At 35.5% G+C, this 13,595-nt stretch overlaps 1 protein-coding gene across 4 annotated transcripts in view; it reads right to left on the bottom strand.

Annotated features, from left to right (window-relative positions):
* The window catches only part of SNTG2 (syntrophin gamma 2), a 285,480-nt gene that overhangs the window by 13,104 nt on the left and 258,781 nt on the right, over positions 1 to 13,595 (bottom strand). For 3 of the 4 annotated variants that reach the window (XM_068678487.1, XM_068678488.1, XM_068678485.1), the window contains 2 exons: positions 11,859 to 11,951; positions 7,456 to 7,566 (listed from right to left, as the gene is read on the bottom strand). In XM_068678487.1, coding sequence (XP_068534588.1) covers positions 7,456 to 7,566; positions 11,859 to 11,951 — 204 coding nt within the window. Of the gene's footprint in view, positions 1 to 1,113; positions 1,301 to 7,455; positions 7,567 to 11,858; positions 11,952 to 13,595 lie in introns of those variants that run through there. The other variant, XM_068678486.1, reaches the window with a different exon arrangement.

Genomic DNA, 13,595 nt, shown 5'->3' with positions numbered 1-13,595 from the left:
ATATATGATATATCATAAAGACTTTAACAGGCCTGTTGCATCACTACCACACACACACTTAAGTTTATTGATTACTTCTGAGAGATGTTGAATCACTATTTGAACAAGATATGAGCCTGTATTGTGTAAAGGCTCTATCTGTCAGCGTCTACATTTTCTGCACCTGTGCATTTCATGACTTCTTTAAGGACACTGGTGAGTCTTAGTGTTTATTAATTGTTGACATGAGTACAACTGTTACCACTGCATTCTTCAGCATGTTATTTCATTCTTTTTGATTGAAATGCTAACCATTCTTTTTTGGAAAGTAAAACAAAACAAAACAAAAACAACAACAAAAACATATCTAGGTTTAAACTGTAGTCCTCATGGGAGTCAAAACAGAACAAGAAATTCTAAATTCAGTTCTAAATTTTAGCATGTATACCACAGCTTGGTTGCCATATAATGGTTGAAAAGAACAAATGTGTTAGTACTGTGCAGCTTAAAACAGTTATAAACAGGCAAAAATAAATTGTTGGCTACGGAATGAGGTATGAAAGCTTGTTCAGCTGTAAATTTTTATTTAAAACTCTTTGTGAATATTTGTGACTATCATTTACACACACACACATGCAAATTAAAATGGTGCTCTTACCTTGTAAGCATAAGAACTAGATCCATGGTGCCAAAATCAATGCCAGATAAATTGCAACTCTATCTATGAATCGTACTTAAGTTTTTTAAGTGTTCTACAGGGACCAGGAAGAATCAGATGACTTTTCAGTGTCAGCTTCAGTGATTCCGACTGCCACTGTCTACTGTCAAATCTGGAACACGTTTAAATGTGGCATTGGCAGATGCAAACTTTACTAATGCATAAGAAACGCATCTGAAAAGTTGTTCTGAAGATGCTTGTCTAGGAGCAGGCAACTAAATTCACTCCTTCCAGAAAATATTAAAATTAATTTCCAACAGCAATCAGACTGTCCAATACTCTCAAATGGGTAAAGTCTTAACTGATATCCATCATAATCTTGCAAATGTTTTTCAAGCTCTCAAGATGTTCAGTAGTAAACTGCCAGACTTCAGCAAGAAAAGACCCATATTAATAAAAAAACAGAAGGGCTTGAGTGCTAGATTATGGTTTATTGATGCTAGAGATTAATGTTGCTATAAAGAGAGAGCTTTACTTGTACTCTCTTTAATATCCCATATCTCTCAACTAATGTGGAATACATTTCCTCTCAGGTGCATATAGTAAATCTAAAGACAGAAGCACAGTTGCTGACTTGTCCTTGATCACTCTTCTGAAATTCTCCTGTTTTAAATAAAATGAATTTAAATAAATGAATATGGCTCACAACAGACTAGTGAAAATATGAGTTATTTTTGTATTCTTTCTTCAATTAAATATTTGTGACCAAGTTGGTAAAAGAGGAAATGTAGTGAAGAAAGATAAATAAGGTCTCTTTCCTTTCTCAGTGTGAATGAATTGCTAAAATATAATTCCATTTTTCTTTTCAACAGAGGATAGAAAAAAAACAAGATGAGAAAAAAATGCTTATATGGCTCAATTAAAATATGCCTGGAAAAAAAAAAAGATCTTAGCTTCCAGGTAGCTAGAGTTAAAACATGAATGCAATCTTAGAAATATTAATAACTCTTTTTTTTTTTTTTTAAAGCAAGTGTACTTGCCATGTAGACTCAGAATATCTAACGTTATTGACATTACTTGGAACTTTTTCTGTACTAGACCATGTGTTCAGGTATGTAAGTTATATACAACTTTGCCAAATATAAAATGTTTTGGCCGATATTTACTATGCCAGCAACAAAATTACTCTTCAAAAGAAAACTTCAGGCAAAATTCCTGAGACTTTAAAATTTGGCAGGAAGATGAGATTTGCATCAGAGGTTGTTTTTTATTATTCCTGTGTAATCTATCCAAATTTGTTAACTGGAAAATTTACTTGCCAAGATATTATTTTTGCTGAGCATGCTCCAGCTTCAAACCTTCACCAGACAGGAAATTAAAGGAGTGTGACTCTTGATCAGGAAAATTTGGGTATTTTATATTCTTCTATTTTTTCAAGCAACTGATGGAACCTACTTTTTAAATTGCTTTTTCAATTTCTCAATTGATTTTATGGTAACTTAGGTTCTATTTACCAAAATTACTTATGAGAATATCACATAAAACTTGAATAAAATCGAGACAAATCATGACTATTGTTTCCTCCCACAGCAGTTATCCTGTCAAAAAAATGGAAATGAGGCAACTTTAATAGAATCTCATTTCAAAAATCTACCTTACTTCCTACAATTCTGTTATTTCCTCTATAATTATGTAATTACAAATTGTTTGTTCAATAATCTTTGTGTTTATTTAATAATGTTGTATTTTTCTACTATCAAATTGAGGCTGACTGGTCTATATGTTTCTACATCTCCCCTTGGTCCTTTAAAGAAAAAAAATTATCTTTCTGTCATTTTACTTATTTACCTGGACTTCTCAAACACAACTTCCACTGCCTCCTAGTGTGAAAACTATCATTTAAAAATACTCCAACCATTTTCCCTCCATATTCTGGCTTTTCTTTATAACCCCTTGTAATGTGGGATGTAATTTATTTCTTTTTTTTTTTTTTGATAACTGAAGCAAACAAAAAAGCACAGAATGTACCCTTCTCATCTGCTATTTGCTCAGTTTATGCAGTAAGCTATGAATTATTATTTGCTTTCGTGACTTCAGCTCTCCCCTACTACTAAAATATTCACAGATTCTTCTTATGTTTTTTTTTTCTTCTTAATTTTTCACTGTTAAGAAAATACAAAAGCAAGCATTTTACACAGAAACATTTGACATGTAACAGGTCTGTGTTGTCTCACCTCTGTGTCTGGCAAGATTATGGAACAATCCTCCTGGAAACCATGCTAAAACACAAGGAAAATAACGAGGCAATTGATGATGGCCAACATGGTTTCACTAAGGGCAGATCGTGCTTGACAAATCTGGTGCCTTTATATGATGGAGTTACAGCATTGGTGGATAGGGGAAGAGCAACTGACATCATCTACCTGGACTTGCTTTCTGCAAAGCATTCAACCCTGTCCCCCAAGATATCTTTGTCTCTAAATTGGAGAGACATGGATTTGATGGATGGATGGACCAGTCAGTGGGTAAGGAATTGGCTGGATGGTCGCACTCGAAGAGTTGTCAATGGCTCAACGTCCAAGTGGATATCAGTAAAGAGTATTCCTCAGGGGTCAGTATTGAGACCAGATCTGTTTAACAATTTTTTCAGTGACATGGACAGTGATACTGAGTACACCCTCAGCAAGTTTGCTGATGACACCAAGCTTTGTGGTGTGGCCAAACCTGCTGGAGGGAAAGGATGCCATCCAGAGGGACTGGAACAGCTTGAGAGGTGAGGCTGTGTGAACCTTGTGAAGTTCAGCAAGGCAAAGTGCAAGGTCTACATATAGTCTGGGGCAATCCCAAGCACAAATACAGACTGGGCGGAGAATGGATTGAGAGCAGCCCAGAGGAGAAGGACCTGGGGGTGTGCTGGTTGATAAGAAGCTCAACACAAGCCATTAACGTGTGCTTGCTGCCCAGAAAGGCAACCGTATCCTGGGCTGCATCAAAAGAAGTGTGGCCAGCAGGTCGAGGGATGTGACTCTCCCCCTCTGCTTTCTCTTCTGTGAGAAGGTGGAGACCTGGAGCACTGTGTTCACCTCTGGGGCCCACAGCATAAGAAAGGCATAGATCTGTTAGAGCAGGTCCGGGGGGAGGGTGGGCCACGAAGATGATCAGAGGGCTAGAGCACTTCTACAAAGAACGGCTGAGGGAACTGGGGTTATTTGGCCTAGACAATAGAAGGTTCCAGGGAGTCATTACAGCAGCCTTCCAGTACCTAAAATGTAGCAGCCTTCCAGTACCTACAGGAAAGCTGGGGAGAAACTCTTTGTCAGGGATTGTAGTGATAGTGCAAGGAGTAATGGCTTTAAAGACAGAAGATTTAGATTAGATACAAGGAAGATTCTTCACTCAGGGGGTGGTGAGGCTCTGGCACAGGCTGCCCAGAGAAGCTATGGATGCCCCATCCCTGGAAGTGTTCAAGGCCAGCTTGGAAGAGGTTCTGAGCAACGTGGTCAAGTGCAAGGTGTTTCTACCTATGGCAGGGGGATTGGAATTAGATGATCTTTAAGGTCCCTTCCAACCTAAGTCATTCTGTGAATCTGTGTGTAATGAGTATGTTCCATTTGGCTGAAGAGGTTTAAGAGCCCCTTGCCAAAGGGACATGAAAGGGCATCTGCAGCTCAAATAATTACAAACTTCTGATTCAAGGAAGAACACACAGACATATAAACTACACATTAATGCCATGGTCCAGGAACACTTCATAACTAGTCTTCCTCCCCCTCCTTTCAAAACAGCTGCAAAGCTACTCCTTCATAGAAAAACATTTACATGCTATGCTGCAAACAGATTTTTTAAGAGCTTTTAAAAAAAAATCTGATTTCCTAAACAAATAACATGCTGAAATTACACAGGTACACACTTGTGCAATTTTCACATTTGTTGAAGTGGTGGATACCTCGAAGGAGCTGAATTTCTAGAATTGTGTTACAAGTTGCTGATGTGACACATTGGGAGGTCCTGGCACAACCCCATGCTGAAGTGAAGGCAGGAGGATCACTGTCCTTTCCTGCCCTGACCAACAACTGGGGTAGGGGTCACTTGGCCACCCATTGAATATGGGTTGTCTAAATAGTTAATACGCACATACCTGCAAACTATCTGCAACAACTGCTTTTTTCCCATTATCAGGCATTCTGCTGACTTTGCAGGGGTTTCAAGGATTTGAAGTGGTATTATTGGAAGTATTAAAGGAAGAGTAAGTACAGAGAAGTATTGAAATGGGAAAGTACAAGGGGAAGTTGTAGGGAATATGAAGGACCTGAAGAAGAAACTACTGACAGGAATCTAACACTTATTAGTGCCTTTGAATTGAAAAAAAAAAATAATGGAAAAATATATTGTTCTTCACCTAAAACTGAAGTGCACAGGAAGAAGCACTTCGCTCAAAATTTGTAGGAGAAAAAATACCATCTCTAGCTAGTAACCAAGATGCAAAAATGGAATTTCCAAATGTGATTTTTTCTTCCCAAAGAATTTATAAGCATATAGAACTCAATGTAATCTGGAAAAATTTTTTGCAAACTTAATGCTACTGATTACTGCCAAGTGAACATAAGTCATCTGTATCAAGCTTTATTTCACATGTAGTGGAAATGAAATTTCTACTATTTGATGACATTTTCTATTCATGATTATTGGCTGCATTTTACCATACAGCAACATCTGTTTTTTTCAGTACACTAAGCTGAGGCAGTTACTGCAGTATGTACTATAAGTATTAGAGATGCTTATTTCATGATTACTCTCTAATTCCGAAGTCTAAGAAATAATACCATTTAGAAGTGTAGGGACATATACTTGACCCCAAGCAGAGCTACAGGCTGGGAGATGAGTGGTTAGAAAGCTGCCTGGCAGAGAAGTACCTGGGAGTATTGGTTGACAGTCAGCTGAATATGAGCCAGCAGTGTGCTCAGGTGGCCAAGAAGGTCAACGGCATCCTGGCTTGTATAAGAAACAGTGTGGCCAGCAGGGGTAGGGAAGTGATTGTCCCCCTTTACTCAGCTCTGGTGAAGCCGCACCTCGAGTACTGTGTTCAGTTTTGGGCCCCTCGCTACAAGAAGGACATCGAGGTGCTTGAGCGAGTCCAGAATATGGCAACAAAGCTGGTGAGGGGTCTAGAGAACAAGTGTTATGAAGAGCAGCTGAGGGAGCTGGGATTGGTCAGCCTGGAGAAAAGGAGGCTCAGGGGCGACCTTATTGCTCTCTACAGGTACCTTAAAGGAGGCTGTAGTGAGGTGGGGGTTGGCCTGTTCTCCCATGTGCCTGGTGACAGGACGAGGGGGAATGGGCTAAAGTTGCACCAGGGGAGATTTAGGTTGGATGTTAGGAAGAACTTCTTTACTGAAAGGGTTGTCAGGCATTGGAATGGGCTGCCCAGGGAAGTGGTTGAATCATCATCCCTGGAGGTCTTTAAAAGACGTTTAAATGTACAGCTTAGTGATATGGTTTAGTGGAGGACTTGTTAGTGTTAGGTCAGGGGTTGGACTCAGTGATCTTGGTGGTCTCTTCCAACCTAGATGATTCTGTGAAAATATATGAACCAAGTATCTGGAGCAGGGAGGCTGCATAGTTCTAGCACAGTCCAATTTAATGTGAATCTTAATGAGAATAGAAAATCTTAAAGGATAGGTAAAGATATTATCTGTTCTACCTTTGTGATATGGTCATTACAGCAAATTTTCACTTTATAGATCATTTTAATCAGTATAACTCCAGGCAATAGTATTTGAGAGCTTTCATAGATCTTCATGGTTGCTTTTTTGTTTGTTTGTTTGTTTTGTTGTTCATTTGTTTGTTTTTTGATTTTTCTTTGACTTTTGTCCACCAAATCCCAGCTGAACCTCACTCTTTCCTTCCTCTTCTTTGTCATATCAAATCAAAGTTCTCATTCCTTTCATAATGTCATGATTGAATAATTCTGTCTTCACTTATTTATGTTTTATTGAATTATTCTTCACTCTGTTTATTCATCAATGTATTACCTTAGTATTCCATTTCTCCAATTTTCATCCAGTCCTTTAAGTTGTGTGTACAATTGCAAGAAGCTTAGGATCACAGAGGAGAAGCTGAGGCCAGATTCAGGCATTACAGCTACACCTCACAAGGATAATTCAAAGTACAACCCTGAATTAGAAACTGCTGACGTTCAGTTGGGAATCTGCATTCTAAGTTTCACAACCATATCATATTGCCGGAAGCAGAAACAGACACCAGCAGTATCTCATCTATAGTAGTGACTGGCTGTCACCACAACTTAATGCCAGATCCCGCAAAGCACTGAATGCTCCTAAGTCACAGTAGAACCAATAGGTTTCAGGAAGTGCCTGGCCTCTTTTAAGGTTATTTCCTAGTAAAAGTTACACAATATTTTATTTATCTGCATATCTTAAACATATTTGCTTGAAATTGTCTACTATACAGCAGCTTAAAATGTATTTAGTCATTAAATAGTTTTATTTTTCCTTTATCCTTGTCAAAAGCAATTTTAAGGTACTGTAGGATTACAGGTAGGCTAAACAACTGCACTAAAGAAATCATCTTTCTGATATAGTGAAACACCATCAAAACACAGCTCAGTAACAGACTTGTACAAATACTGCAATAAATTTATAGATGTTATATCACTTTATTTATTGTGGAGTTTCTACAGAATAGGAGAAAAAAAGATAAACTGTGATTTGCAGTTTACCATTTGCAAGTGCAGCAGTAAATGAAATTGATAATTCCATTTCATTTTTTACTAAACTGAGAAGGAATATGTCACTTACCTTTGTCTCAATTTGTTTGGTGTCTAGATTCTGAAAAAGCAGCTTTACTTTCGTTTTCCCATCATCTGAAGAGCCTTTGAGCTGAGAGAATTTAAACCTCCACAGCACGTTCTAAAGAGAAAGAAATTTGATTAAAGACTCTGTTACACACTGTTACCTAGAACTACAGATAAATGATTAATGTTTATGTATTATGATGAAGCATTAGGGCAGTAAACACAGTGCATGATAACAGGCGGTTGCAGAGCAAATAAAATTAACAGTTCTGTATCACATGTGGGAACAAAGGATACAATAATAATACTCACTAATTAAAAATTTACATAGAAATTATCTGAAATGTAAATGTTTCCATTGCCTACATGAAATAATATCAATATCCTTGACAAAAGTTTAGTTTTAAAAAGATCCGTTAGGATATTTGTATCAGTTTCAGTATGAACACAATTCTGCACCATATCTTGATCTGTCATATTTCAGCTGGCTCATCTGCATAATGTAGATAAATGTCTTACATGAATGATGCAAAGCTGAATTCACCTTGGCCAAAAAATGTGTAAAGTGGTTTGAAATCCAAAGATAAATATGAAATAGAGATGCAAAAACTTTATTATTGAATGTGGTCTTGTGAAGTACAAAAAATATGTTCCACAGCTGTTTCTAAAATACATAGGAATCTAGGATTCTTGGTCTATTTTATGCAGGTTTATGCATGGGATCTTACTACTGCTGGCGTATCACGGATTCACAGGAGTATTTTAATATGTATAGAGATACTTTTCAAAACAAAACAAAACAAAACAAACAACTATCAAATTGCATCCAGACCTTCTGCTGATGTTTCCTTAATACCTACAACATTAATGAAAATTTCATGTACATGTTGAAATGTGATTCAGTCCCTGGACACTGTTGAGAAAACACAATTTAAACGCTTTAAAGGCTATTTCAAAAGCCTGCCTTTTACAGGCATTACTGTAAAATATTTTCTTCATATAGACCAATGCTATACCTTCACTTGTAAATTTTCTGACTTTTTCTCTGTGAATTTTTCCAATATTCTGTAGATAACACTGACTGGATTTGGGGTGGAATAGCTGCTCAGTGAGTCAGATGCAGTTACAAAAGTCCTTTCTACATAAGTTCAGACTATTTTCACTGTCTGAGAGGAGAGGTATTCTGCTAAGTTTTTAACTATTTCTACATATTCTAAATATTAAACTATTTCTACATATTCGAGTCCTGCAACATAGTTAGTAAATTCAAGGGAAGTGTTGGATTATTCCTAATTTAGAATATATAATTTGGAAGAGAGCAGGAGACCTGCTTCCTTCAGATTAGCACTTTGGTAAATTATCTATTCACATTGTTGCCAGCTACTACATTATTATGCCTTGATGCCTTTAATGGTAATTAAATAATTACATTCAACTTGATATATCCTTGTTGCGACTAAATCCCCACTCTTCTGGGTGCTACCAGAACACAGAAAAGAAGAAATATCAGTCTGAGAGATGATTAGAATGATAAAGGAAAAGTAGAGGTTTTGTATTTGTGTCATTAGCCAATGATTTTCCTTTTTTAGTGGATATGGCAACACTTGAATTAATGACAACTGGTAAGCGTGATAATCTATACATTGAATGATGCAAGCCTCACGAATTTCAATTATTTTTTTGTCTGTGTGATCTTTAGAACCCTACTCACGGTTTGAGAAGGAATACCCTATGCACAAACAAAACAAAATACGTTTATGCATTTGTTTATACAAATAAAAAGGTATGAAAAGCCTTACTTCATCTCCTGGTTCCCTGCAGACACAAACATCATTGGCTTCTTAGATTTCTTAATATAAAGGATGAAAAAACCTCACCCCACCAACAATGCTATGGCATTCTGCTGGTGCTTAAAATTCATGAACAAATTTTAACTGGGTCCAGAGGGCCTAATTAGACCACCTGAAAGGTATTCTTAAATAGGTTTGGATCTAAATAGGATAGAGGAATGTTCACTATATACTATAATTGCTTAGATGGGGATGAAACACAAACAATTTAGCAATAATAGGCATTGCTGAAGTCAAGAGTTGACACTGAGTGGAAAAGAGAAATAGATGGCTCTGGAAAGAAGAAAATGCACACTTGGGGATCCCTTTATTTTGGATAAGCGGCTGGAGGCATGGGATAGGGAAGATGAACCAACTAAGCCAACAGATAAAGAAAATCTCTACGACAAAGCAGCAGCAGGATGCAATGGTATCTCTGTGATGGGCCCCAAATGGTATATCTGAATGAGTTACGTCCATGATGACCATAGAATAGACTATGCATGTAATGAAGCAATTATTTCAAACATGTTTGAGAATCCCCCAAAACTGTTCTAATGAAGAGTTTTCTAAAAGATGCATAAACTCCTAAGGAAAAGTTCTTGCCCTTTCTATTTTGTCATTTGTAATGTGGAAAGCCTCTTTACATCCCTTTAAAGACTGTAGTAAAGAACACTTTTTAATGAGTGCATGAACTGTTTGCCCCAAATTTGAGATCCACCTTAGAGTTTTAGGTCAGACCAGATGAATGTGCTTCATTTTAATAAGCGTCTATGAGTACCTGCTGTGCTTTAAGTGATTTTTTTTTTTATTTTGCATCAATAGATGACCTTAATTTGAAGTTCATTGTCTAGATGAGAAAATATTTATTTTCAGCAAAATTTTTGTGTCCCTAATGAACTGCTAACTACTTGACCACTTCAACAAATTAGTCAGTCTTGGTAAGAAATATTCTAAAAAGACTGATTGTGTAGCAACACCGTCAACTTCAGACGACCATTATGGACAGTACGAATGAACAGTGGAAGCTGCCCATTACTGCCTCACACAGGCTTGAGGATACAGAGCAGGTCCATCTCTCATAGACATGAACAAGAAACGTGCATGAACTCTCCAGAATTTTTACAGTTTAACAACAGAATTAATATATCTAATGCTATTTTTTTCCCCTTTTAGGTAAGCATCAAAGGTTAATCAAAATCCTCCTCATTATATATACTGTATAGGTGTATATAGGTGTGTATATATATATATATATATACACCTATAAATGTATATATACCTTTGACATTGGGTCAAAGTCCTACCCTTTCTATAGGTAATACCTTGGTTCTACTGAACGCAGTAGGAGTGAGATTTTAGTTATGATACATTTACTGATCTTTTGAAAAGGAGTGTCAATAGATTTTATTCTTTATTTTTTTAAAGGTGGGAGTACACTAAATCAACCTTCACATTTAAAAGAAACATCTTCAACAGTCTAAACTAATGAGATGATTACCATCTATACTTCCCCTGTGACTACATGCAAAATGTGCTATGCAGAGCATTAATTTCAGAATGCAGTATCACCAAAGACAAGAATATGGAAACATATTTTCAGAATTATTATGCTACTCATAGGACATGTAAGGCAACTAGTCTAAATTTTCAAATAATAATAATCTTGGTCATTATTTCACTGCATCGGGATCTCAATAAACTTGTACATTTTTGCCAAAATACCAAAAAAGCCAACACACGAAAACTAGGTAAGGTATTAATGTTTCAAAATGCAGTATCTTTCATCTTAATTTAGAATAACTGATTAGCATATATTATAAAAATCATTTTGGTTTGGATTTGAAGATCATATTTTACAGCACAGATTTTCTACTGTACAGCTCTATTAAGGTGGAAACATTTTTTTATGTAAGTTTGCTTTTACTGGCAAATAAATTTATAAATTTAGTTAGAATCACTTCAAACTATATTTAAAATAGTAGAATTATAGATATGGTTTTGAAATTGGAACATGCCATAAAGCATTCCCTATAGTCGCTTCATATAGCCACTCAATTTTTCAAGGTAAGTGAATTTAATCATATAGATTGGCTTTAAAACGCATTTGCCCTTGTTCTGTTTAGTTTAGATATAGCCTAAATATCTTATGATGGAAGAATAATTCATTCTATTTTATATCTGTAGCTTCAAAACAAATAGAACCAGGTGAAAGTTCAATATTTTTCATAGCTGGTAATCTTTTCAAAATCTTGAAGTTTCTCTGTTACTAAGAAACCAAGTTCTCTGCTATATATAACCTTCTTTTTTATTGCTTGGAAAGGAAATTACTTTTTTTTTATATCTTTCTCCAATATCTATCTTTACATGCTATGGCACAAGTAGATAATCCTTTTCTAGTCTCAAACTAGAGACTAGAAAAGCATTTTGGAGGTGCTTTAAAAATAAAAAGCACATTATATTTGAGGAAAAAATACTCCACATCAATATAAATATATGGTTACTGATAACTTCAAGAACAGTAGAATAAAGCAGTTATGTTTTCTTTGTGTGTTTTTTTTTTTTTTTTCCATCTTACCTTTGTTTTACTGTCAAAACAGGTAAATCCCAGAGCAAAGTCGACAGTGAAACATAGGGTATCGCCTTGCCAACTGCACATATATGTTTTAGACTGGGAAAAAACAAAGCAAAACAAAACAAAAACAAAAACAACCACACATGAATTTTAGGAGAGCAACCATCATCTCAATTTATCACATAAAAATAATACTTCATATGATTTTGTGTGTGTGAGAAGACACTCATCTACTAGCACTGGTACTTGCCTTATCGCATCTTAAAATTGTCAAAAAATTCTGACTAAGTTTGTATGAGATCTGTAAGCTAGAGATGAAGTGGAGATCTTCTTTATATCAAATCACTCTTCTGCAAAATAAAGACAATGTTCTTGAAAGCCATTCCTTACCAAATGCAACAGAAAACAAAGTACAATCTGACTATTTTAAAGCTATTGGAGAACTGCATGGACTGCACTTATTAATGACTTCTCACATCTTCTCCAGTAAATACAGGGGTAACACTGCCTAAATGTTTAATGGTTGCAGTCTAATTATAAAAGAACTGTCTGTCTACTTGATCTCTCTGCTTGATGTAAAGTTTGAAGACAGTCTTTTACTTTGCAATGTCTTCAGTTGTAAACTTGGCTCACATGTCAATGACACACCATGATGGTTCATATTGTTTAAAACAATTTAGCAATTACAATAAATAACTACTACTCATTATTTAGCACTGCTACTTGTTAGATACATAGCCAGTGCTATATATATGCCAATTATTCAATCTCCTTTCAATCTTCAATCTCCCTTAAGAGGGAGTACAAAAATTCTGTTTTATTAAAAAAAAAAAAAAAAAAAAACAACCAAAGAACCAAAACACCAATAAGTTTTTGTTTTAACTTCTGAAAAAAATTTACATCAAAAAATCAATTAATGTTCTTTGCATGCATTTTTAAAGGCTTTGGTCTCTCCCAGATTCTGAACGTATGACAAAGTATGCTGCTGATGTAATATGACAGAACTTAATGAGATTCACATTAAAGTAAATGGCAAAAAGCCCACTGCCTTCATCATGAATAGAGGTCAGAATGTGCCTTGAGCCTTTCCTCACCTCACCTTACCAGCCATTTCATGATATATAAATACCCTCAGTCTTTATGATTTTTTTTTTTTCCCCCAAGGGAGCATTATTTTGCTCTCATTGATATTTCATAAATCACATTGTTGCCTTACCCTTAGACATTTGTTTGCTGGAATTTATTTATTTTTTTAACTGGATAGTTTCTTTAAATGCAGAAACATGGTATTAACACAAGAATTGCCTAAAGGAGATTGCAAGAAGTAATGAAATTGCTTAAGTTGAAAATTGTCCCATGAAGTTGTTCTTCAATTTATTTTTTTTTTTGCATAATCTAAAACTTCTGTTTTTAGTAACTGTGAAGTTTTCCTAGTTACACTAGAGTAAGAATTTCTGAGTTACAGACATGACATTTTGTAAAGGATTTTGAAAAGGCTGGGAATGAATTTCATTTATTAGTACAGACTAGTATTATAATCAACTGAACAATGACAGATTTAAATTATTTCTGAATAAACTATTTTGCTCATTAGTGTTCAAAGATCATCCTATTTGGTATTAAAAAGATTTCAGTGATTGATAATCAATCAGAACACTTTTTAATTTAAATATTTATATATATGCATTTAATATATTTAACTTAAATATTCCCACATTTTATTCAGTAATTGTAAGGTGG

Source organism: Anas acuta, chromosome 3 (genome assembly GCF_963932015.1).
Source record: "Anas acuta chromosome 3, bAnaAcu1.1, whole genome shotgun sequence".
Classification (NCBI taxonomy): domain Eukaryota; kingdom Metazoa; phylum Chordata; class Aves; order Anseriformes; family Anatidae; genus Anas; species Anas acuta.
The sequence above is the reverse complement of the archived record's forward strand: the minus strand, read 5'-3'. Positions and strand labels throughout refer to the sequence as shown.